At 36.5% G+C, this 27,281-nt stretch overlaps 1 protein-coding gene across 2 annotated transcripts in view; it reads left to right on the top strand.

Annotated features, from left to right (window-relative positions):
* LOC149788947 (uncharacterized) overlaps positions 1 to 27,281 on the top strand; it is a 125,481-nt gene that overhangs the window by 76,193 nt on the left and 22,007 nt on the right. For both annotated transcript variants that reach the window (XM_089975090.1, XM_089975089.1), the window contains 2 exons: positions 6,524 to 6,630; positions 9,795 to 9,887. In XM_089975090.1, coding sequence (XP_089831216.1) covers positions 6,524 to 6,630; positions 9,795 to 9,887 — 200 coding nt within the window. The remainder of the gene's footprint in view (positions 1 to 6,523; positions 6,631 to 9,794; positions 9,888 to 27,281) is intronic.

Here is a 27,281-nt window from a genome sequence, read left to right as displayed (position 1 = left end):
TTTTGAACTTGCCAGATTTCACTGAAACGTGTCGCACTCATGCAATCCAAGATAAAATTGTGAGGTTTCATTTTGTATTATTCTATCTTTGTAAATAATATGTCAAAAAAAGTTTTGGGCTTTGGGGCAAAGTTTGAGTTTTCTAACTTTTAAAGAAAGTTTCTAATAAAATTATTATACTGAGTGTTATGTTATATGAATTGTTGGGAATCAGGAATTTTATTTTGATTTCGTGCATTCATTTGTTTTTAAATAATCGCCCTTGTTGTCAGTTAAAAGGAAATGTTGACATTAGAGATGACATATTTGCAGAAGTGAACCCAGTGCAGTAAAGTTCATTAAACCTGTGCACTAGTTCGATCTTCCAAACCAAAATGAACATTTTTTGTATATACTGCAAATGTGGGATTGTGTGTTAGTGACAAAAAGGGGTAGATAATTGAAAATCAAGAGTTAAGATTTCAAAGAAGTACTGTATATACTCCCTTAGAACTGTATAAGTTGGGTCTTACTGCAAATAACATAGACTCTAATCTGCCATCACATAATGTGCTTGCAAATCAGGTACTGTGTTGTTGTTCTTAATTTCTGCAAATAAACTGCATAAACCAAGATCTGCTGGCACATTATGCAATTGCAGATCTGGATCTGTGCATTTTGTAGTGGGACCTAAATATCTTTGCAGAGATTCAAATATTCTGCCTCATTCACAGTAGACACAAAGCAAAGACACCTAGTGTTTGGAGCCATGTGTGGGGACCATTCTTTCTGAGATGTGACAAGATTTGTATGCTGAAAGTACTGTACTGTATTTACTCATGTAAAACACACCCAGCTATAACCAGCATATATTAACATATGCTGGAACAATATGTACTGGCGGATCATGATTTACACTGTTTGCTCAGCATCATAAATAGAATGAACTTCATAAACCCTGATCTTCAAGTACATTATTTCATAGAAGTTCTGGGTCTATACTGGTTGCAGTAAGATGTAAATTATGTCTGGATACATATGGTAGACATATCCTTAATTATTGTTCCTGATATCTGTATGATTAGAAGACATATTTTGCCTATCTTAGATCTATTCACGAATGAACAAAAGCTAGTAAATGGCCCATACAGACCTAACCATAGTTTCCATTGGATTTATTGAACTGGTTGATAGTTTTGTGATGATCTTTACAAGCGTGTGAGTACATATGTAATAGTCCTGATTTATTATACAGTAAATCTTCTCAGTTTAATAATAATAATAATAATAATAATAATAATAATAATGTTTTATTTATAGAGGGTAACTCATTAGTCAAGGACTAATATCAGCATAAGTGACAATAAAAAGGGTGCTTAGTGTACTGAGTCCTTGCTGTGCAGGTAAAGCTAGAATTGGAAGAATGAGTTTAAAATATATGCCTATGACATCTTCATTATTGTTGAGCACATCATGTTGGTGGGAAATGAGACATATCAGTCACTTTATGCTAGTGGCATCAATGGTTTGTTAAGCATTTGGATAACATTTGCCATTTGTATATATTTCATAAACTCCTTGATACACTGTCATAATAACTGGCTTGAATCATAATGAAGCTAAGACAATTCATTCTATGTCATGTTTGCTTACTCATTTTACCTTGGGGTCAAGATCACTGTCATGGAATATTTGCATTAAGGTTTTGGTTATAATGATTTTTCATTTGCTGATATTTCCTAAACACTGGAATCTCAATACACTTACCATGAAGCTTTAAGAAGCTAAGACAGTTCATTCTTAAATGCTTGTATATTCCAATGATCTTAGACTCATGGTCAGGATCATTGACAATTTTCTTTAAAGTTTTGGTTATATTTTTTAAAATTTGTTTTTGTTTCTTTAACCCCTTCATGGATCTCCTTCATACTTGAGTTGAAATATTTTGAAGCTAAGACATTTAATTCTTTGACATGTGGACTTGCTATTTTGACCTTGGAGTAAAGGTCACAGTCATAGAAAATTTATGTTAAGATATTGGATTGCATTTTTCATTTTTTTCATTTGCTTATATTTTCTAAACCCCTTGGTAGTCTTTCTTCATATTTGGGATGAATTATTATGAAGCGAAGACATTTCACACCATTCTTCATGGGGTTCTGGTCACAGTCAGAAAATCTGTGGAAAGTTTTTTTTCATTTGCTTATATTTTTAAACTTCTTGAATGATTTTAGTCAATTTGTTAAAAAAAAAAAATTCTGTGATATGTACTATCATACTTATGACCTAGGGGTCAAGGTCATGATCATAGAAAACATAGGAAATTTGTTTAAGAGTTTTGGTTAACATTTTACAGCAATGCTTTGATTATGGGCCCAATATACAAGCCCCGTCTTTTTTCTTTTATCACTCTCCATCACTTATTCTAGCTCTTCACGTTTATTTTAGCTGTTGTGTGCAATCAGAAAAGAAAATGGGTTCTAGATCCTCCACCACCTTCCCTCTTTGCCTCATTCTTTCTTCCCTATCACCATGCAGGAGTTTTGTCCCAAAAACTAATTGATGTTTCTTGTGCCTTTCCTTCGTGCTTTAATACTCAAAATGCCATTAAAAAATTTAAATAGTAGCCCTGGGATTGAACTTTTTCTCTTTTTAAGTGCATATTAGCTTTTCCAACAGATGTGGCAGCAGCAATACCATAATCACCATCAACAGGTTTTTTTAAGATTGTTTTGCAAAATGTTTCAGTTAATGGTTCATACATTTCATTAACTTCTTCTTAGAGTCAGTTCATATTTGATACTGGTTCTAAATGACTCAGAGACAGTTCATTTTGTTATGCACTAGCTCACCTGTTTGATCTTGCATTATTCAAGGTAAAATATTTGCAGTTTAGCTTTAGCCTAAACTCAGCATGCAGGAATTGGTGTTCTTGTTACCCAAACCCTTTTTGGGGTCCCTCATGGAGGAGCTAAAAGCGATAATGACCTTGTTTGGTCAAATTACTGATAAATGTGTCATATAGATAACCTCTGGTGCTTTCCTGTCATTGGTATGATGATGCAAATGTAGGATCCTGATAATAATCATACATAACATGTGTTAATAGATTAACAGATTAGATCTATTATATATGTACTTTTAAAGGTAGCTGGGATAGTCTCCATGGAAATCATGTATATCATGTGACAGTGATAGTAGGAAAGCAAGTGCACACATTCTGTTCTTTGGGGGTGGGGTGCTGAACAGATATTATGAACATCTGAGAGAGTGACCGGTTTAAATGTTGCATTTGAAACATGCACAATGGAGATGCTGTTACTTTATGTTACTTTAATATGCTATAGCTGAAAATTTCTTTGGATATTGTATTTGTAGATATTGTACAAGATCTAAGCACACAGCTAACCAAAATGACTGCTCCCATTTGCTCAAAAAATCAGCCTGAATTAGTCTAAATTACAGTCTTTAACAGTTACTAAAATAGGGAAAATTAATTTATCCAGACTAAACAATACCAGCTTGTGCACAAGCAATGGATAAATTATCAAATGTAATGTATGTAAAAAAAATGGTTATGGGTCTCTTTTTTTACAAAATAAATTGCCTCTGAAGTCCAGAAAGTGAAAATGACCAAGAAGAACTAGCATTTTTTTAATTATATGTGCACATTTGAAGTAAGACCAAGTTGTATACTCTATAACCCCAATTACACCCATCAATCATACACCAGTGTAAAGGGAATTAAAAGTTCTTTTGACAATACATTGTATATACTTAGGTCTATCTTAAATAGCCAGTATAACCAGTGAGGAAAACTGGGAAATTCTTTTTCTTTATAAATTTAACCCTATGCAAAATATGAAACTGTAGAGTACCACCATTTTTCTGTGATCCCTCAGGTAGATAGACAGGGCCAAAAGTCCAAACAGGTCAAGATTACAGTTATGGATGCCATATATACTCACTTATAAGACAATACCAACTTCAAAGTGCACAGTCCCAGATCTGTCATTGCATATTGTGCCAGCTGATCTGGTTTGTTAGGAGTAATCAGAACAACAAACAATATAGACCCTGATCTGCAGGCACATCATGCTAAAGCAGATCTGGATCTTTGTTGTTTGCAGTTTGACTCAGCTGATAAGCGAGCATATATAGTATTAAATGTCGTAATGACAATGTAAGCAAGACTTTCAGATTGCAGTTTTTTTAAAGCAATGTGCAGGGATATTCATCAGATGCATTGTTGTCAGTTTAAGTAATGTGCAGGGATATTCATTAGATGTTATGGGTTGGTGTCAATTTAAGTAATGTGCAGGGATATTCTTGGGATGGGTTGGTGTCAATTTAAGTAATGTGCAGGGATATTCATGGGATGGGTTGGTGTCAGTTTAAGTAATGTGCAGGGATATTCATTAGATGTTATGGGTTGGTGTCAGTTTAAGTAATGTACTGGGATATTCATGGGATGGGTTGGTGTCAATTTAAGTAATGTGCAGGGATATTCATGGGGTGGATTGGTGTCAGTTTAAGTAATGTGCAGGTATATTCATTAGATGGGATGGGTTGGTGTCAATTTAAGTAATGTGCAAGGATATTCATGGGATGGCTTGGTGTCAGTTTAAATAGTATACAGGGATATTCATGGGATGGATTGGTGTCAGTTTAAATAATGTGCAGGGATATTCGTGGGATGAGTTGGTGTCAATTTAAGTAATGTGCAGGGATATTCATGGGTTGTGTTGGTGTCAGTTTAAGTAATGTACAGGGATATTCATGAGATGGATTCATATCAATTTAAGTAATGTGCAGGGATTTTCATGAGATGAATTGGTGTCAATTTAAGTAATGTACAGGGATATTCATGGGATGGGTTGGTGTTGATTTAAGTAATGTGAAGGGATATTCATAGGATGGGTTGATGTGAGTTTAAGTAATATGCATAGATATTCATGGGATGGGTTGGTGTTGGTTTAAGTAATGTGCAGGGATATTCATGGGTTGCATTGGTGTCGATTTAAGTAATGTACAGGGATATTCATGGGTTGTGTTGGTGTCGATTTAAGTAATGTACTGGGATATTCATGGGATGGGTTGGTGTCAATTTAAGTAATGTACAGGGATATTCATGGGATGGGTTGGTGTTGATTTAAGTAATGTGAATGGATATTCATAGGATGGGTTGATGTGAGTTTAAGTAATATGCATAGATATTCATGGGATGGGTTGGTGTTGGTTTAAGTAATGTGCAGGGATATTCATGGGTTGCGTTGGTGTCGATTTAAGTAATGTACAGGGATATTCATGGGTTGTGTTGGTGTCGATTTAAGTAATGTACAGGAATATTCATGGGATGGGTTGGTGTCGATTTAAGTAATGTGAAGGGATATTCATAGGATGGGTTGATGTGAGTTTAAGTAATATGCATAGATATTCATGGGATGGGTTGGTGTTGGTTTAAGTAATGTGCATGGATATTCCTGGGATGGGTTGGTGTAAATTTAGTAATGTGCATTGATATTAATGTGATGGGTTGGTGTCAATTTAAGTAATGTGCATGGATATTCATGGGATGGGTTGGTGGTAATTTCAAAGAACAGTATAACAGACACTTTTTAAACTGAATTAATTTCTGAATGGGACTCCTATATGACCAATTAAAATATAGCATTTTCTTTTACTTCATGAGAAATGTTTAAAGATACTTGGTCAATCAGATTTTCATAGTGGCTCCTTAATTTTTGAAATATTACCCATTGTTTATTTTTGCATGGCATTGTATAGGAAAGTGGACCATTGACCCATCACAAGGGCCCATTGCCTTTCTGAGCTAGGGAAATATGTAATGTTTGCCAAAGAAGAAATCTGTCATGTTTCTTTGCAAAAAATGTCCATATTCAGAAAGGTGTGTTTCATATGAATATATCCTGAATGTGATATAAGATAATAGAGATGAATACCAAACTTTAATTAAACTCTGAAAATTGATCATTTGAAAAACATCAGTGCATTAATTTCATCTGTGAATTAATCAAATTAATTAATTTTAATTAATTAGACCAGTGAATTAATTCTGACGGGAGGTTTTGATTCTGTGAATTGTTTCATGGATTGTAGCTTTATTAATGAAGTTGTGGCTATCTGATATGTGTTCCATAGAAAGCACTATGAAGAATATTGTTTTGGAATTTGGCTTCATTACAGAAAAAGACCCAAACATATTGATGCAGAAAACACTAAATATTAAAGAGCTCAATGCCTTTGCTATCAAGTTGTATGTTTATTTACAAATATTTCTAAAGTTTGTGGGCAGTGATATTCTTGATGGTAAACAAGTATATTTTTTCACTAAACTTCCTGTTGACATAATCATGATGTTTTGTAATTTTTATTCTTTATCTCAGCATTTATTTGACCTTCTGATATTTTTATAACGTTGATATTTTCTGATATATGTCTATTTGCTTCATAATCTTGTGTTGGACATTTGACTTACAACTTATTAAACAAATTAGCTTATGTCAAAATCCTTTCTTACCAGGTTTGACAAGTACTCTGCTGAAGACATTTTCAGAAGAGCCTTGGACATTAGAGAGAAGTATTATGGGAAGGAACATACTCTGTGTGGGGACGTCCTCTTTGAGTTGGGTAAGGATCCACTAATTTCTGTTTCTGTGCTGTGCTACCATTCGCCATGGTAAGTCCATGGTTATATAACCCATCTCTCTTTCTAATAAAATTTTGCTCAGTTGTAATTGTAATTGCCACAGTACTGAAACTACTCTTCTAAAAGTAGTTAATGACATTCTGTCAGCTTTGGATAGAGGAAAGATTACAGTCCTCACCCTCCTTGATTTGTCTGCAGCATTTGACACAATAGACCATGATATATTACTTCACCGTCTCCAGCATGTATTTGGCATTAATGATACAGCCTTACTGTGGTTCAAGTCCTACTTGGTCACAGGACACAAATTGTGTCTGCAAATGGAATACACTCCAGCCCAGTTGATCTATGTTGTGGTGTTCCACAGGGATCTGTTCTTGGACCTGTTCTCTTCATTCTATACACTCAGCCACTCTCAAGTGTCATAGATCATCATCCAGTGTCTCACCAATTGTTCGCTGATGACACCCAAATATACAAATCTAGCCACCCAACTGAAGTTGATGCTACCATCCAAGGTGTAGAGAGGTGCATTTCTGATGTGAAATCATGGATGACATGTAACAAGCTGCAGATGAATGATGATAAAACTGAGGCCATTCTGATCACAACACAAAGACTTTCTCATTCACATCTTTTGCCTCAAACAATAAATATCAGCAACACCAACATTAAATTCACACAATCAGTACGAAACCTAGGTGTTACTCTGGACAGTACCCTCACATTGCACCAACATGTCATGAACATATGCAAGGCTGCATATCTTGAGCTGAGACGCATCAGCTCCATTCGCAAATATCTTTCAGTTGATGCCACTAAAACACTTGTGTGTTCATTAGTACTTTCAAGACTGGACTATTGTAACTCAATTCTGTCTGGTTCATCTCAATATCTACTCCAGAAACTTCAAAAAGTTCACAACACAGTTGCTCGGATCATACTTAGAGTACCACGATCAGAGCACACCTCCCCACTGCTCTGTACCCTACACTGGCTATCCATTCGATCCAGAATCAAACACAAAATTTGTTCTCTGTGCTACATTTCACTGACGGACTCTAGTCCAACATACCTATCCGACCTCACCCATGTGTAGACACCAGCAAGATACTTACACTCCTCTTCTGACAATCGTATACTCATTATTCCCACTATGAAAACAAAGTCATACGGACGGCGTTCTTTTGCATACCAGGGCCCAGCAACATGGAATGAATTGCCCACTGAACTTAGACACAAAGACACAGTGATCCCTTTCAGGAGTGCTCTCAAAACTCACTTATTTTGACTGCAAGAACAAACTTAAAGACCTAATAATGTTTCCTACCTTAAATATTCTCAGCATGTTTTTTCTGTGTTTTCTAATTTCATGGTGTTTGTGTTTGTAATCATATCATTATATGTTTTTTATCTTATAGGTGTTGTCTAATGTTGTAAAGCACTTACAGCTTCTAAAGATTAGGCGCTATACAAAGTCCTGATTATTATTATTATTATTATTATTATTAACCTTCCCACCCCTTTTCAGAACATTACAGGACAGGCATATTTTCAAACTCTTACAGAAATTGAATGTTTTTAACACATTTTTGAACATTTTGGACTTTTTTGAGAAGAACTTTGATAGCATGCTTAAGTAAAAACCACTTCAGGAAAGAAAATGAAATCGTGACATTGGTAGCTCATTACTACAATATTTGTGTGCTCCATCATGACATTGGTAGCTCATTGCTAAAATATTTGTGTGCCCCATCATGACATTGATAGTGGCATTACCCTGATCCTTGCATCCATTTGTCCATCTGTAACACCTTGGGTTAATGTTTTGCATTTAGGTAATTTCAAGCACTGTAATGAAGTCTCTTTGTGTTATCCTTGTCTGATCTATATGTCCACCTGTCATGCTTTGGTTAAGTTTTGTACTTAGGCATTTTAGAAACTGTGATGAGGCATCTTGTTTGTTACCCTTGTCTGTTCTATATATCACGCCTTGGTTAAGTTTTGTACTTAGGCATTTTAGGAACTGTGATGAGGCATCTTGTTTGTTACCCTTGTCTGTTCTATATATCATGCCTTGGTTAAGTTTTGTACTTAGGCATTTTAGGAACTGTGATGAAGCATCTTGTTTGTTACCCTTGTATGTTCTATATGTCATGCCTTGGTTAAGTTTTGTACTTAGGCATTTTAGGAACTGTGATGAGGCATCTTGTTTGTTACCCTTGTATGTTCTATATGTCATGCCTTGGTTAAATTTTGTACTTAGGCATTTTAGGAACTGTGATGAGGCATCTTGTTTGTTACCCTTGTATGTTCTATATGTCATGCCTTTGTTAAGTTTTGTACTTAGGCATTTTAGGAACTGTGATGAAGCATCTTGTTTGTTACCCTTGTATGTTCTACATGTCATGCCTTGGTTAAGTTTTGTACTTAGGCATTTTAGGAACTGTGATGAAGCATGTTGTTTGTTACCCTTGTATGTTCTATATGTCATGCCTTGGTTAAATTTTGTACTTAGCCATTTTAGGAACTGTGATGAGGCATCTTGTTTGTTACCCTTGTATGTTCTATATGTCATGCCTTGGTTAAGTTTTTTACTTAGGCATTTTAGGAACTGTGATGAGGCATCTTGTTTGTTACCCTTGTGTGTTCATTTGTCTATTATGTAACACCTTGTTAAATTTTCAGTTCTGGTCATTCAGACACTTTGGTGAGGCATCCATTTTATATGAACACTTCTTATTTAGTACATTAAATCAATATGAATAAATTACTCAAACATCCTTTCATCAGTGTAAATAATGCACTGTGACTCCATTGAAAATTTACCCATTAATTACTTAAAATGAATTACACAATCATTTTTTCATCAATGTACTTAAACCACTTTGACTCAATCAAATTTACCCAGTAATTAATTAAAATGAGTTACTCAAACATTGTTTCATTATTTCACCAGTGTACATAAACCACTTTGATTCCATTGCAGTTATTCATTAATTAGTGCATATAAGCCACTTTGACATTATTGAATTTACCCAGTATTTAGTTAAAATGAATTACTCAAACATTCTTTCATTACTGAACATAAACCACTTTGATACAAGACATGCCTCATTTAAGGAAAACTTTTTCTAATTAACAGGCAAAATGTTGTCAGAGGAGCCCAGCTTTGCAGCCAAGATGGAAGCTTGTCGAATATTAAGCAAAGCTCTGGATATTAGAATTAGAAAATTAGGTATGTGAGAGAGTATTGCACTGGTTTGATAATCATACTTTTTTTGGCATTGTACTTTTCTGTATGTTTGTTTAAACCTCCTTTTTGCATGCATTTGTCTGTCTGTACATCTGTTACTCAAAAATACATTTTATGACAATACAATTTGTGCAAATTTAGGAAGAAATCCAGTTTCAAAAATGTTAAGTCCTGTTTAATAGCAGTACAGTCATGCCATTCGTTTATTGCCAGTGTGTTATCAGAAATATTTTATGTTACAAATATAGTGAATACACAAAATTTATGAAAAAAAGAAAATATGATTGACAGTATGAAGCAGGAAATAAAAATAATTTCTACTTGCGTATTTTAGTTGATTGAATAAATTAATAGGGCAAACATATTTTTATAGTCCGTAAATTAGGTTTTCTCCTTGGATTTAGTAATATGAAGTGACCATTGGTGAATTATCATTTCCATACATTCTATCAACTTACTTAACAATCAGATATATTTACTTTTGGGGTGAAAAAAACTGCTGAAATAGTGGAACTAAATATCAGGTTAATTATATATTAAAATATTCATCATTTCTAATAGTCCATCCTTACACACAAAAAAAAAATGTTGTAATTGTTTTACTAGATTGCTGTAATGAGTTATACATAATCTTTAAATGGAGACTTGAATAATGATTGGATATTGAACAAATTTTAAGTTTAGTTTTAAATGTCTTTTTTAATGTTTCAGCACTAATTTGATTCCAAATAAAGTACCATATATACATGCTGACCCGTCAAGTTCAACTGCAATCTGCAGACTTAGATCTGCCATCACAAAATGCATTGGTGGATCAAAGTCTTTATTTTTTGTTCTGCTAATAACTCCTAACAAACTGCATTGACCCAGATCTCCTGGCACATTATACAATGGTATATCTGGGTCTGTGTACTTGGCAGTAGAAATCAATGTTTAAACGAGTATTTATAGTACAAACACACAACTACACACATACATGAGTATTTATAGTACAAACACACAACTACACACATACATGAGTATTTATAGTACAAACACACAACTACACTCATACATGCTGAAGTTTGGCATCTGTTATATCAATAAAGGGCTTTCTTTATCAGCTGGGAGCCAGGTGATCTACCTGGTTACATTTAGTTTATACCTGGCTACTTTACCAAAAAAAAATTGTATCCCCATTGGGGTAGGTCCCCCAAACCCCCTGTCTACATTGGCAAGTCACCCTTCACCTTTAAATCTAATGGAAGGCCCTGTCTGTAATAAGATCATGTTCATTCAGTTAATATGAAGATACAGGAAAATGTAGTAGAATTATTAGCATGTATAAAATGATATTGCATGCATTTCTTGTGTTCTAACCTTACATAGGTACCTTTGTTTGAAGACCTCTACTGTCTCTGCCAATCTTATGTCTTAACCTTGATTAGCTGACTTGTTTTGAAAACCTCTGCTGTTTCTGCTGATCTAATGTTCTAACCTTACATAGGTACTTGTGTTTGAAACATTTACTGTCTCTACTGATGGTATGTTCTAATCTTATATAGGTACTTGTGTTTGAAACATTTACTGTCTCTACTGATGGTATGTTCTAACCTTACATAGGTACCTGTGTTTGAAACATTTACTGTCTCTACTGATGGTATGTTCTAACCTTACATAGGTACCTGTATTTGAAACATTTACTGTCTCTACTGATGGTATGTTCTAACCTTACATAGGTACCTGTGTTTGAAACCTTTACTGTCTCTACTGATGGTATGTTCTAACCTTACATAGGTACCTGTATTTGAAACATTTACTGTCTCTACTGATGGTATGTTCTAACCTTACATAGGTACTTGTGTTTGAAACATTTACTGTCTCTACTGATGGTATGTTCTAACCTTACATAGGTACTTGTGTTTGAAACATTTACTGTCTCTACTGATGGTATGTTCTAACCTTACATAGGTACTTGTGTTTGAAACATTTACTGTCTCTACTGATGGTATGTTCTAATCTTACATAGGTACTTATATTTGAAACATTTACTGTCTCTACTGATGGTATGTTCTAACCTTACATAGGTACTTGTGTTTGAAACCTTTACTGTTTCTACTGATGGTATGTTCTAATCTTATATAGGTACTTGTATTTGAAACATTTACTGTCTCTACTGATGGTATGTTCTAAACTTACATAGGTACCTGTGTTTGAAACCTTTACTGTTTCTACTGATGGTATGTTCTAACCTTACATAGATACCTGTGTTTGAAACATTTACTGTCTCTACTGATGGTATGTTCTAACCTTACATAGGTACTTGTATTTGAAACATTTACTGTCTCTACTGATGGTATGTTCTAACCTTACATAGGTACTTGTATTTGAAACATTTACTGTCTCTACTGATGGTATGTTCTAATCTTATATAGGTACTTGTATTTGAAACATTTACTGTCTCTACTGATGGTATGTTCTAACCTTACATAGGTACCTGTGTTTGAAACCTTTACTGTTTCTACTGATGGTATGTTCTAACCTTACATAGGTACCTGTGTTTGAAACCTTTACTGTTTCTACTGATGGTATGTTCTAATCTTATATAGGTACCTGTGTTTGAAACCTTTATGGTCTCTACTGATGGTATGTTTTAATCTTATATAGGTACCTGTGTTTGAAACCTTTACTGTTTCTACTGATAGTATATTCTAACCTTACATAGGTACTTGTATTTGAAACATTTACTGTCTCTACTGATGGTATGTTCTAATTTTATATAGGTACCTGTGTTTGAAACCTTTATGGTCTCTACTGATAGTATGTTTTAATCTTATATAGGTACCTGTGTTTGAAACATTTACTGTCTCTACTGATGGTATGTTCTAACCTTACACAGGTACCTGTGTTTGAAACCTTTACTGTTTCTACTGATGGTATGTTCTAACCTTACATAGGTACCTGTGTTTGAAACCTTTACTGTTTCTACTGATGGTATGTTCTAACCTTACATAGGTACCTGTGTTTGAAACCTTTACTGTTTCTACTGATGGTATGTTCTAACCTTACATAGGTACCTGTGTTTGAAACATTTACTGTTTCTACTGATGGTATGTTCTAACCTTACATAGGTACCTGTGTTTGAAACATTTACTGTCTCTACTGATGGTATGTTCTAACCTTACATAGGTACCTGTGTTTGAAGACCTACTGTCTCTGCTGGTTTTATGTTCATTGGCAGAGAATTAGATATTAATGTACCAATATAATGCAATGAGCATTTGAATTGTTCAATGTTTGGCTTTTATAAATCAGATTTTTATGACTGTCAGATGTCAGTTTATTGACTGAGCTACAATGTTGAAAAATTTCTATCAAATAGGAAGCAAGATGCTCATTAATGCATTTGTGCATCATTACTGCTTTTTGATAGTCCACCTTTTTTAAATATAAGCCATTTAAATCTGCAATTAAAAAATGGTAATAAGTGAATCAACCTACTTGTGATTATTGTGGTTCCTTTTTTAAAGTTTAATATAGTAATTGTCACATTTTGCACATTTTACTAAACAGTAATCTCTGACTGGTAAAATACAAATGCATTAAAATTCAACATACAGGATTCTGTGATTGGTTCAAACTTATAACAAGTTATATCAAACTCAAGTTATTTAAGTAGTGATATAGAGATTGCATAATGTAACTATATTAATACATAATGCTGTTGAATAATACTGACAAGACCTGTCCTCAACAGATAAATTTAGGTCATGCAAGCATAGTCCACTTTTAGCAATTGCAGGAAAAAATATTAAAACAAAATATTTCTGACTGACCAAACAGTCTTTTTAGCATGAACCAGAAACATGAATATAATTTTTTTTGCCTAATAGACAATTTTACAGCTAAGTGCTTCATACTTTTCTTTTAACTCAACAGATTCAGTACATGTACAAGAAAGATCGCCTATTATGTTCTTGGGTAACCATTTTCTCTTTTAGATTATTAAAGTTTAAGTTCTAATTATTGTATGTTCCAAAGGTTTTGTTACAAAGTTCTTTTGTTTCAATGTTTAAATGGATATAGCATTTGATTGGTGTGGTCAGGGAAAATTAGTTCAGTTCTAAAGTTTGTATCACCAGACACACAAAAGTAAGGTAAACAATGTCAGTCTTTTAAATACCAAAGGATAACAAAGGTGTAATTATCACATCTCATTTATAATCACTAAATAGCAAAGGCACAATAAAAGCATGATGGTCAGTCACACCTCATTCATAATTCCCTCGCTACAGTGCATGATGAGTTGTTTCCCCTGCTTGGGTTTGGTAATGAGGATGTTGATATCTTGGATTACGTTAATTCCAGTAGTTATATTGTCATATCTGCATTATAAACTATTCAAGATAGTGTTTGTGCAATTTGTGATTGCTGGGTTATTTATATCCTATTGGATATGACAAGGAAGATGAGGACTTAGAACTAGCCATTGTAGCCAGAACCAGTGAGGTTCAAGATGGTGGACATTAGACTGTACCAGGCTCAGTGTGACACACCTGATATTCTTTATGAACATTTGCATTGGAAAACATAAAAGTAAAAAAAAAATTCAGATTAGAAGAAAAAGAACAGATGACAGTTGACAATTCTTTCCAGCTGACACTTTCAGCAGAAGGCAAAACTTGTTTGTTGCACTTGTGACCATTGTCATTGACATGTATGTCAAGATGGACATGAATATAAACATTTTGAAAAATAGACAATGAATTTGGATATAATATTTCTTGGTTAATATGTTTATTAAATCCCAGTCCCCTGTGAAATATTATGATCAATCTTTTTTGTATGTGTTTGCTTTTACAAAACTCCATGTGTCAGTAAACAATATCAGGCCCACTTGGGTCTCTTGTTTCAAAGAGTTATGGCCCCTGTCTGTCTGTCCTAACTTTGCTTTCAGCAGCTTAACTTTACTTAGGAATAATGCATTTCAGTGAAAATTTTCAGGCACCTGTAAGTTGAATGATTCCATATTATCATTAAGATAAGTTATGTTCCCTGAATGTCTACTTTTTCCAAATTTTGATTTTCTAGAGTTCTTCTGCTGGAGGACTGCCTATGAAAACTGTAGTGAATTGGGCCATATGAAATGTGCCCATTGTAGTGAATGAAGCCATATGAGATATACACATTGAAGTGAATGTAATGTACCTATTATAGTGAATGAGGTCATATGAAATGTATCCATTGTAGTGAGTTGGGCCATATGAAATGTACCCATTGTAGTGAATGGGGCCATATGAAATGTACCCACTGTAGTGAGTGGGGCCATGTGAAATGTACCCATTGTAGTGAGTGGGGCCATGTGAAATGTATCCATTGTAGTGAGTTGGGTCATATAAAATATACCCATTGTAGTTAGTGGGGCCATATGCAATATATCCATTGTACTGAGTTGGGCCATATGAAGTGTATCTGTAGTAGCGAGTGGGTTACTATGAAATATACTCATTGTAGTTAGTGGGGCCACGTGAAATGTATCCATTGTAGTGAATGGGGCCATATGAAATGTACCATTTGTAGTGAGTGGGCCATATGAAGTGTATCTATTATAATGAGTGGGTCAGTATAAAATATACCCATGGTAGTTAGTAAGGCCATATGAAATGTATCCATTGTAGTGAGTGGGGCATATGAAAGGTACCCATTGTAGTGAATGAGGCCTTATGAAATGTACCCATTGTAGTGAGTAAGTCCACATGAAATGTATCCATTTCTCACAGTGCTAGCATAAGTAATATTGTAGTGAGTGGGATATATGAAATGTACCCCATTTCTAATAGTAGTTTTTGAAGTAATTTGGTCGTATGGAATGCATCCATTGCTAATGGATTTAGTTATGACTTATCCATTTATTTTGTAGTTAGTGGGGTCTAATGAAATATACTCATTGTGGTAAGTGGTGCCATCTGAAATTTCCCTATTGCCTATATTTTTAGTTGTAGAGAGTGGGGCCATATAAATTGTACCCATTACTAATAGCCAAAATTGTAGTGAGTAGGGTCATCTGAAATTTACCCTTAGCTAATAGGTCCAGTTATAGTAAGTGGGACCACATAAAATCTACCCACATCTGATAGCTCTAGTTGCAGTGAATGGTGCCATATGAAATGTACTTGTTGCTGATAGCTCAAGTTGCAGTGAGTAGGGCCATATAGAATGTGCCCATTTCTAATAGCTGTAGTTATGATGAGTGGGGCAAAATGAAAATGTAGCCATTGCTAATAGTTCAAACTGTGGTGAGTGGGACAATATGAAAATGTAGCCATTGATAATAGCCCAAATTGTAGTGAGTGGGGCAATATGAAAATGTAGCCATTGCTAATAGTTCAAATTGTGGTGAGTGGGGCAATATGAAAATGTAGCCATTGCTAATAGCCCAAATTGTGGTGAGTGGGGCAATATGAAAATGTAGCCATTACTAATAGCCCAAATTGTGGTGAGTGGGGCAGTATGAAAATGTAGCCATTGCTAATAGTCCAAATTGTGGTGAGTGGGGCAAAATGAAAATGTAGCCATTGCTAATAGCCCAAATTGTGGTGAGTGGGGCAATATGAAAATGTAGCCATTGCTAATAGCCCAAATTGTGGTGAGTGGGGCAGTATGAAAATGTAGCCATTGCTAATAGTCCAAATTATGGTGAGTGGGGCAATATGAAAATGTAGCCGTTGCTAATAGCCCAAATTGTGGTGAGTGGGGCAATATGAAAATGTAGCCATTGCTAATAGCCCAAATTGTGGTGAGTGGGGCAATATGAAAATGTAGCCATTGCTAATAGTCCAAATTGTGGTGAGTGGGGCAGTATGAAAATGTAGCCATTGCTAATAGTCCAAACTGTAGTGAATGGGGCAATATGAAAATGTAGCCATTGATAATAGCCCAAATTGTAGTGAGTGGGGCAATATGAACTGTACCTATTGCTAACAGCTCTAGTCATAACCACAGTTCACAATGCATTTGTGTATATGGGTCATTGCAGACTTTTACATACTATAGTCAAGTCGATTGTTTTTATTTTACATTGTCTTCACATAATCTATTTATAATACAGTGGTTCCCCTCTTATATGGCCACCCCTTCTGTACTGGGAAAGTGGCCTTATAAGATGGGTGGCCATTCCAGACTGGGACTAAATTTTTTGTGAGAATTATAGTAATGTATGTAGTAAGAAAGTTACATGCTTCAGAGCATTTAATATCTTCATTTAAAAGTAACATTAATTATTATAAGGTTCTTCATGTCATAACAATAGATTTATTTCAACTGAATATACATTAATAGTTCTTATTCTTGACATAAGCATGATATGCGAGCATGTATTGTTGTCATGCACATTGCAAAACCTTTCAAAAATTTCATTTAAATTATGGTACATACATAATTCTCTTTTCATTTGCTCCATTTTTCCACTGCTGCTGAATAACCTCCTTATTGGTTGCGACGTCGTTCATTCAAGTCTTTCAACATAAAATTGTTTTATTTGAGTCTTTTCTACATAAAATGGTTTGGCAAGTTCCTCCTCCCCACCCCACCCGATGATGTTGAGTAGAATAACCAGCTTTCTTCTAAAATAATACATCTCCATTTACGTGATGACATGTTAATGTTTGGTAATGATTTATTTGGATGTTGCTAACTGTATGTGATTTAATTATGCAGACAAAACTTTTGTAGGGTGGACGAAATGCCTTCTTGACATAAAGGAAGCAATAAATGTATTGTCACAAGATTGTTTGGTCTTTGTCTGGTACCCTGTTTTGTTCAAGGTTAATTTTTCTGTGTGTGTTAATCCACAGAATCTATTTTTAGCCTATGCTGACCATGTTATGATCTTGACAATTATGTCTGATTGTAATCATCAAAGAGAAGAACACAATAGATGTGTGAAGCCCAAAACTCTATCATAACATTGTTGAGCCCATTTACTGTAAACGTCGGCTTTTATGGACAATGATATAATATTAATCTTAGTGTTACATGTACTTTAGTCAACACTTCTTTCAGTACCAGAAACCTGACATGTATCGATGACAGAAATAATCTGATTACTTACCTTAGGTCACGATATGAATTAATTATTGGTTCTGGACACATTTGAAATAAAAAGTAACCAATTGTGAGGGAACATTTTACTAATATGCTGGCCGCTGGTTGTGTTGGAGGGGTGGACATTCTTGAAGGGTCCTTTTGAACACAGACTTGTTGGTGCCAAGGGATTCTGGACATAAGAAGTTGGTGGCCACTGGGTGGGGGGGACTGTTCAAAAGGAGGACTACGGTATCAGTTTATAATTTCTAACCTGATTGTTGCTGGAAGGTCCCTTACATTGTCATCTTGCTTCTGTTTCAAAGGAAACAGAAGTTGCCAATGTAAGGACTTAGATCGACTGCTATCTGTCATCTTCTGGTTGTTGGAACAGTCCATTTTCAGTAAACTATCATCAGCATCCATAGTTGGGAATTTCTAGTTTTAATATTTCAAAAGAATTGAACAAATCAGAAGATTTAGTTTTTGTTTACATGTGTTGAAATGGATACAACTCCCAAAGTTACAGAAATATTCAGGATAATTCAGAGCTTATTAAAGATGGCAAACTACATGTTTACAGAAAAAAATTGACTCATGCTTGAAAATATGGTGACCATGTGATGAAAGAAGCCCTTGTTTGGTTTGAAACACCAACAAGTTGACAGTGTTAGGGACCATCAGGCAACAATCAGGTTAGAAATTATAAATTGATGAATGAAAAGACCAGTTTTGTATGTTTTTTACATCCTTGATGCTTTTCATTTTTAAAATTGTTATGTGGGTACAAATAAATGGGAGCATAAACAATACTATATCAGTTTGGATTCCTTGCAATCATTTGTATTTTGCTTCACATACCTTATCATTTGTAAGTGGGTTGCTCTTTCTGATGCAAAGAATTCTGGTATCTAAAAGTCAAAGGATAAGGTTACTGTGATCCACCAAAGCATATATTTTTCCATTCAGTAATTTTGCATTTGTTTTACATATCTTCATCAAACTTTACAATTGGTTGCCTAATATCATACAAAATTGCTTAGTGCTTTGGAGGAGGAAAAGTGACCTGTGACCCTAGAAAGTGAAATGCTTTTTGCATTCTGCTGAATGTGCAGTAAACAAACCTCATAGATATGTTGCCCTTGATGATATGAATAATCATATTGACTATGACATTAATGGTCAAGGTCATTGCATTTAACAAAGGGAAATTAGTTTTCAATACTTGAGTTGTCCTAAAACTACTTTCACCAGATTCCACAGATAAGTTTCTCAGAATGATACCATGATCACGATGATTTTTAGAATGAATAGGTCATGGTCAAGGTCACAATGACCTACAACAAAACAGGTAGTAAGTGTATTATGTACCATGTGTAGTACTGGTACCACCTATGTTACTAAGTTATTGAATATAGTGTTTATCTTTAACCATAGATTTACTAGAAATTAAAGCATGGTAAAAAAATATACCATATATGCTTGTTTATTAATCAAGTCCAACTACAAAAAACATAGACCCTGATCTGCCATCATATAATGTGCCATTAGATTAGGGTCACTGTTGTTTATTTTACTGATTACTCCTAACAAACTGCATACACCCAGATCTGCTAGCACATGTGATGGCAGATCTTGGTCAGTGCAGTTCTGCAGTTGGATTCAACTTATGACTGAGTATATACAGTAAGTCTTTATGTTTGCATTCAGCAATGTATGTATCTGTGTTCTTTTGACCACTACAGAAACATCCTATTAACCAGTCATACAACCATTTGACATAATTCTTGATTATTCATTTGATGTCTTAAAGGTTATCAATTACTAGTGAAGTTTATTAGTGAGTTTATGACAGTACACAGACATTGCAGACCATCCTGGCTTTTTGTGAATAATATTATGAAGTCTTAGTTATTAGACAGCCATAACAGTTAACTGTAAATGCAGCTGTGCAGGATTTTTATTAATTTTGTCTACTACAGACTGTATTTAATTGTTATTTGCTCATGCACTCTCACAATAATTTTAAATAGACTATATATATATATATATATATATATATATATATATATATATATATATATATATATATATATATATATATATATATATATATATATATATATATATATATATATATATATATATATATATATGCTTTACTTTGTGTTTACAATTTGAAGAACCAGTTTCTTATGCCCCTGCGATTATGCTATCAGTTTTACCATCTCATACCTCAGAAATCCATTGTCCATGGAACATATTGTATATCAATCCTTAATGATTATATCAACAGCAAATTTCGGTCATCTCCAAATAGACACTTCATACTTCTTCAATGAATGAACAGAAGCTAGATATATGGAAATAGGTCCCGTTCTTTATAAAACAAGAAGTGTGCCACACAATGATGAACAATTTACACTGGAATTAGCCAAATTGCTGGATATAGAACTGTTCAGTGATTATCATTATGTTTAAACCTCAATAAATTTGCAACAAGTTGTTGGAACCAGAAAATACCAGACATGTTACAAGAAATTAATAAGTATAGACAAGATTAGGAAAGATAAGGTACTGGTATATGCATACTATTTTATTGTTGTTTGTTTCAAAATAACATTGTGGGAAGAATTAAAAGGGATGAGCCATTCATCTAATAACCAGTTACATAACTATAAAAAGCAACTATTCCTTCCTGTACCTGTATTGCTTTTTTTCTTCTTGTGACATGTGTATTTGTAGATAAGTCAGTTTTTTGGGGGCAATAAAAATTTACTGAATTAGTTCAGTGTGACTTATCTACTTGACATCCAAGCTATGTGTAATTCATTGAACCAGACTACCATTTGAAGATCAACTATAGGGGTGCAACTTATCTTCAGGATCAACTTTTGTAAGAGCATAAAAGTTACAGAAAGTAGATATCTTCAGATGGGGAGTAAATTTGAGCTAATTTTGTCGGATTATGAATATTCTTAAAACAATTAGGAATATGCAGATTATTAAATGCATACCAATAAATGACATGTTACAATCATGAAGATGATGATGATAATTATTGGCAAATAAGATATACCTCTGATATCATATGTATTTGAGAGACTCCCACCCCTCCTAACCCTTTTAAATCCATTTCTAATTCACAGGAATACAGATTTCTAAAAGAGTAACATAAAAATCAGATGTGAGCTCAGCACAGTAATTTTGATGTCAAATTATTTATTTACAAATCACTCTGAAAGCATAACATACCTACCCGAAGAGCAACCATCATGATGATTCAAAAGCATTTGAAGGAATAAAATATGAATATTTGTCTTATTTCTTGTTGAATAACATAGACATAAGAGAGGGAGAATTTTTACTTAGATTTGATTGTAGACAAAAGGTGGAGTTAGAAATGTACAACTCCTGCTTAATCTTCATTAGCCTTCTCACAAATGAATGTCTTATAACTCCTGCTGAATCTTCACTAGCCCTTCTCACAAATCAATGTATTTTAACTCCTGCTGAATCTTCACTGGCCCTTCTCACAAAACAATATCTTGTAACTCCTGCTGAATTTTCACTAGCCCTTCTCACAAATCAATGTCTTATAACTCCTGCTGAATTTTCACTAGCCCTTCTCACAAATCAATGTCTTGTAACTCCTGCTGAATCTTCTCTAGCCCTTCTCACAAAGCAATGTCTTGTAACTCCTGCTGAATTGTCACTAGCCCTTCTTACAAATCAATGTCTTATAACTCCTGCTGAATCTTCTCTAGCCCTTCTCACAAATCAATGTCTTGTAACTCCTGCTTAATCTTCACTAGCCCTTCTCACAAATCAATGTCTTATAACTCCTGCTGAATTTTCATTGGCCCTTCTCATAAATCAATTTCTTATAACTCCTGCTGAATCTTCACTAGCCTTCTCACAAATCAATGTCTTGTAACTCCTGCTGAATCTTCTCTAGCCCTTCTCACAGATCAATGTCTTATAACTCCTCCTGAATTTTCGCTAGCCCTTCTCACAAATAAATGTCTTATATCTCCTACTGAATCTTCCCTAGCCCTTCTCACAAAACAATGTCAGATATTTATCTATAATTACTAGCCATCAAACTACTTAGGTAAATTGTGAAACTATTAGTTTAACTGGAAATTTTCTAGCCTCTGGCTAGCAAACTACATTATTTTGGAGCCCACTCCGGTGGCCAGGTGGTTAGAGCATCTGCCTCAGATGCAGGAGGTCATGGGTTCGATCCCTGGCCGAGTCATACCAAAGACTTACTAAAATGATACTAACAGCTGCCTTGCTTGATGTTCAGCAGTAAGAGGTTAGTGTTAGGACTGGTCGGCCTGGTGTCAGGATAATATGACTGGGTGGGACATCATGCTATATGTCTGCGGCATGTTGCCCCAGTGCTAGACATCACTATAAACTGCCACATTGCAGACATCATAGTGATATGACTGAAAAATTGTTAAAGATGCATTAAAAATCAAAATCACACATCACATATATATATATATATGTATGTATGTATATTGTGGCGTTCTGTCGTATTGGGGTGGGGTTCTCCCAATATAATTTAATTAAATTAAATTGAAAGTTTCACCCTGGCTCGTTAGGTTAGAAAGTTAAATTAGTGATGATGTAGATTTACAGCTCTGAGCCCCCAGTCAGCAATGCCGACGGTTAAATTATAGAGAACACGAAGATGAAATTCAATCAATAACAATTTAATAAATGTGATAATTTAAAAACGATAACTTCCAATCACTCGTCTTTCCCTCGACCAAGTGACAGCCTAATTCATCCCGTGATTTCCAGTGTGAGTTCGATTTTCCCCCTGTCCTTGCATCTACTCATCTATTTCTTCCCGCTGATTCTTCCTTCTTTCCGTTCCTCTAACTCCTTCTTTGTCTCTGTTTCCTCTCTACTATCTCCTCCAGCTTTGCTCCAGACTTCAACTTCTCCTTTCTTCTCCTTTCCCTCTCTATTATCTCCTCCTCCAATTCCGCTCCCAGACTTCAACTCCACCCTCTTCTCCTTCCCTCCTTTCCTCCATCTCTCTGTCCGAGACAACGGGACCAAACTTTAACTGGTCTGTCCCTCAAAGCTTCCTGTGAAAAACCACAAGGCGTTAACAAATGTTTTATCAAACCTCACCTCCCACTATAACGACAATTAACCATCAGATAGCTGTCACTGTTTCGGCCACGCATGCATACACATCGAAATTCCCACACACTTCTTGCAGGGTAAACAATGGCGTAATAACACGGTATCAGCGAATTGTTATACAGACATCAATACATTGCGTCACGTCAGTATATACACATATATATTTAATCTCATCATACTACAATCTGACAAAATCAGACGCATGTCTGTACATTACAAATATTCAACAATGGCAAAATCTATAATCATATGAACATATGTGTTAGTCTGCTATAAAATACCCACATAGTAAATTACAATATTAACTCTTACGACGGCTGGCAAGCTACATAATTCTTTACAAATATCAACTCATTTCTTCAAAATATGCAAACATATTAACAAAACAAAGTAATTCTTCGTACTATGATTCTAGTACTAATAAAGTATACATACGACCTACAATTAAAATGCAGTCGCATTCCACAGAGACCGAACAAATATCTACTGACCTTTTGAAGCTTTCTGTACTTAGAATTTCCCGCTCTAAGATTTTCCCGCCAATAACGAATGGCTATTCGGAGTTACGCTAACCTCTTCTCTGGGTAATTTCTCTCAGCGAACTAACTTTTGCCGGGAAACTCAGGGATATCATTCTACCCAAATCAAGGTCTCCCCCCATCTCGATTCTGATTGGGTGGCGCTGTGCCCCTGTCCAATCGTCTTAGCGGCCAGTTCAACCTGTCTGTCTGTTTGCAGGGGAAAGAAGTTAGGACACTCCCACTTCTTCAGGCAATTTCTTTTGATCTTGGAAACATTTCAACACCTAGGTGATAATTGGCTATCGGGCGCCTCGCAACTCCGATGTCCGGTTCTTCTATTCTAGCCACAACAATCTTACGTAATGGATTAGTGCTAGCCTTCGGCAATGTTCGACATCAAACAATGACCCGTCAGAATTACCTTGATTATACATGTTTCAAACTGGGCTACTCTGTGTCGGGGTAAACATGACACCCCCCCACGCTTGAGAATAAAATCTGGATTTTATTCCCTCAAAATTACTTCAAATGCAATGGCATTAATACACGAAATAAAGAACATCATCGCGACAGTACACACTGAGTATGAACATGACTATATATATATATATATATATATACAGCGATCTATACCATTCCAGCGCTCCTGCTCATGAAATCGGCGCCTACGTTCTCAGTTCCTTTCACGTACCTGATCTGCATCTGGTATTGCTGTAAGAACAGCGACCATCGCATCAATCGTCCATTCGACAATTTCGCCTGCGCGAGATACACGAGTGGTTGGTGGTCGGTCTCCAAGATGAACTTCTGCCCGTATAAGTACCGCTCGAACCGTGATATACCGAACATGATTCCGAGGCATTCTCTCTCCGATACGGAGTAGTTCTTCTTGGCAGCTGACAACTTCCGACTGCCGTACGCGACATATAACGATTCCCGTGTGACGATGCGGGTTTTATCGGTCCGATTAAATCCATCGCGACGCATCAAAATGGTTCATCGATAACGGGTTTACTCCCCAAGGGGACGGGTTGATGAGCCGTTTCCGGTGCCATTCTCTGGCACTTGTCACAGGAGAGACAGAACCGCTTAACGTCTCCCTGGGCCCCTGGCCAGTAGAATTCTCTGACAAGACGGTCAAGCGTCTTGGGAATTCCCATGTGTCCACTCATGAGACTTTCATGCACGAGTTTTAACACTTCGCCTCGCTTCTCTTTCGGCACGACGACTTGCTTAAAGTGTTTGCGGCCTTTCCTGGTGTGGCGATACAAGATGACCTTCTTGTACTCAAACTTCACCGCGCCATTCGGAGTTTCTTTCTCCGTTCCTGCTGCAGCGTATTTGTGCAACTGCGCCAGAGTTTTGTCTTCCTGTTGCAGCTTCCTCAGCTTGGCCGGAAGAACGTTACTCACCGGTGTCGATGTAACTTCCCTCGGCTTCGCTTTTGTCTGTCAACTCTTGGACCTGGTTTCCACAGCACTCACCGGCATTGGTGTGCAGGTTTCTGGGTTCGGTTGTGGCAACACATAACGACATCCCAGTATGACGTCATGTGATAAACCATCCAAGCATGCAGCTTCAATTTTCCCCTTCACGTACGGTGAATCGAGGTCAATGACAGCCACTGGCAATGAGTCACGCGCGCTGTTCGCATACTGAACTTCGATTACCTCCCCTGTGTAATCCTCGGGCTTAACGTACTTCTTGTCCACAAGGGCTGGGACGCTACACCCAGTGTCATACAAGATGGTGGCACCTTCTCCGTTGACAGTAGCAGACGCGAGGTTGGCTGGGTTACAGCTTGCCTCCGGCTCGCGCTCCTTCCTAGCGACGGCATTCACCTGGGTCTGCCTGCCCTTGGGACAGTCCCTGGCAATATGCCCCAGGCGCTTGCAGTTGTAACACGTCGGCGGCCCTTGCCGACCTGCAAGTCCCGCTTTCGTGGGTGAGGCCTGTCCAGGTCTATGGTTGGCATCCCTACCTGTAGATCCCCCTCCGACCCTCCCGTCGCCCTGACGGTTATGGACAGCCGGCTCTACCTCAACCACACGGCGCGATTCAGTGGGTCGGGGTCGGTCCGCACCCCCGGAACCTCCACTTTTCGAGTGTGCCTGCTCGTATCGCTCCACCATGCTAGCGATCTCTTCGAGTGTCCGGTGCTCTCTTTCTGCTAGAAAGACTGTCAACTTGTGACGGTAAGTACTCAGGACATGTTCCTTGAGTATAACCTTGCGTAGCCCGTCGTACGATCGTTCGACTTCGGCCATCTTCATCCACTTCTCAAATAACCCTCGAACACGGGTGTGGAATTGAGAGTGGGTCTCCGTTGCCTTTTTCGCCGAGTCCCGAAAAAGTTTGCGATATGTTTCGGTGGTCAGCCGATAATGGCAGAGAAGGGCCTTTTTGAGCGCATTGTAGTCGTCAGCTTCGTCTGCAGCTAAGCCGTGGTAGACTTCACGAGCTGCACCTTGCAAAAAAGCTGAGACATTAATTGCCCAATGTTGTTCAGGAATTTTATGAGCGTGAGCGAGTTTCTCAAACTGAACAAGAAAATCGTCGATAGATTCCTCCTTATCGCTGAACCGCGGCATACTTATCTGGACCATTCGGTGGTCGATGAAAGGTCGTCCGGTCCCTCCAGAACTTGTGCTGGCGTCGTCCCGATCGGTGTCCCTAGCCGCTAACCTGACCTTTTCCATTTCGAGAGTGTGAGCCAGTCTGGCCAGCTCTAGCTCTTTCTGTGTTTCTCTTTCGGCGGTTATCCTGGCCAGCTCCAGCTCTCTGTCCGCTGCTATCTTGGCCAGCTCTTGCTCTCGGTCCACTGCTATCTTGGCCAGCGCCTTCTCCGCTGCTTTTTCTGCCTTCCATTCCTTGATTCTTTCTTCAATAAATGCTGCCAGGCGATCTCCCTCGTATCCGAGATCTTCCGAACCCATGGCACAGTACTCCTTGATCATTTGCCTTTCTGTAGCCATATTGTTATACTAATAGGAAGTGATACCTTGTCTCGACCTTACTAACAATGGACAGATATTACAAGTTCCCAGCCAAATACTTACCTGTCGACAACAACTAATTTCGTTCAGGTAAGATATTTGCTCGATATTTGCTTCACAATTACTGCAAGTAATTAAAGATCTACCAAACATGCAAATATCAAATATAACAAACACAAGATGAGAAAATCATAAAAATTCAAAATACATAGGATGGAAAATATCTCACACTGTTCACTAATACTTCCTAACAAATAAACTTTTAGGTCGTAAAATAATATTTATGTTTTATTCAGATCCCGGACGGAGCGCCCACTGTGGCGTTCTGTCGTATTGGGGTGGGGTTCTCCCAATATAATTTAATTAAATTAAATTGAAAGTTTCACCCTGGCTTGTTAGGTTAGAAAGTTAAATTAGTGATGATGTAGATTTACAGCTCTGAGCCCCCAGTCAGCAATGCCGACGGTTAAATTATAGAGAACACGAAGATGAAATTCAATCAATAACAATTTAATAAATGTGATAATTTAAACACGATAACTTCCAATCACTTGTCTTTCCCTCGACCAAGTGACAGCCTAATTCATCCCGTGATTTCCAGTGTGAGTTCGATTTTCCCCCTGTCC

The sequence above is a fragment of the Sinohyriopsis cumingii genome, chromosome 11 (genome assembly GCF_028554795.1).
Source record: "Sinohyriopsis cumingii isolate HCF-2022 chromosome 11, ASM2855479v2, whole genome shotgun sequence".
Classification (NCBI taxonomy): domain Eukaryota; kingdom Metazoa; phylum Mollusca; class Bivalvia; order Unionida; family Unionidae; genus Sinohyriopsis; species Sinohyriopsis cumingii.
The sequence above is the reverse complement of the archived record's forward strand: the minus strand, read 5'-3'. Positions and strand labels throughout refer to the sequence as shown.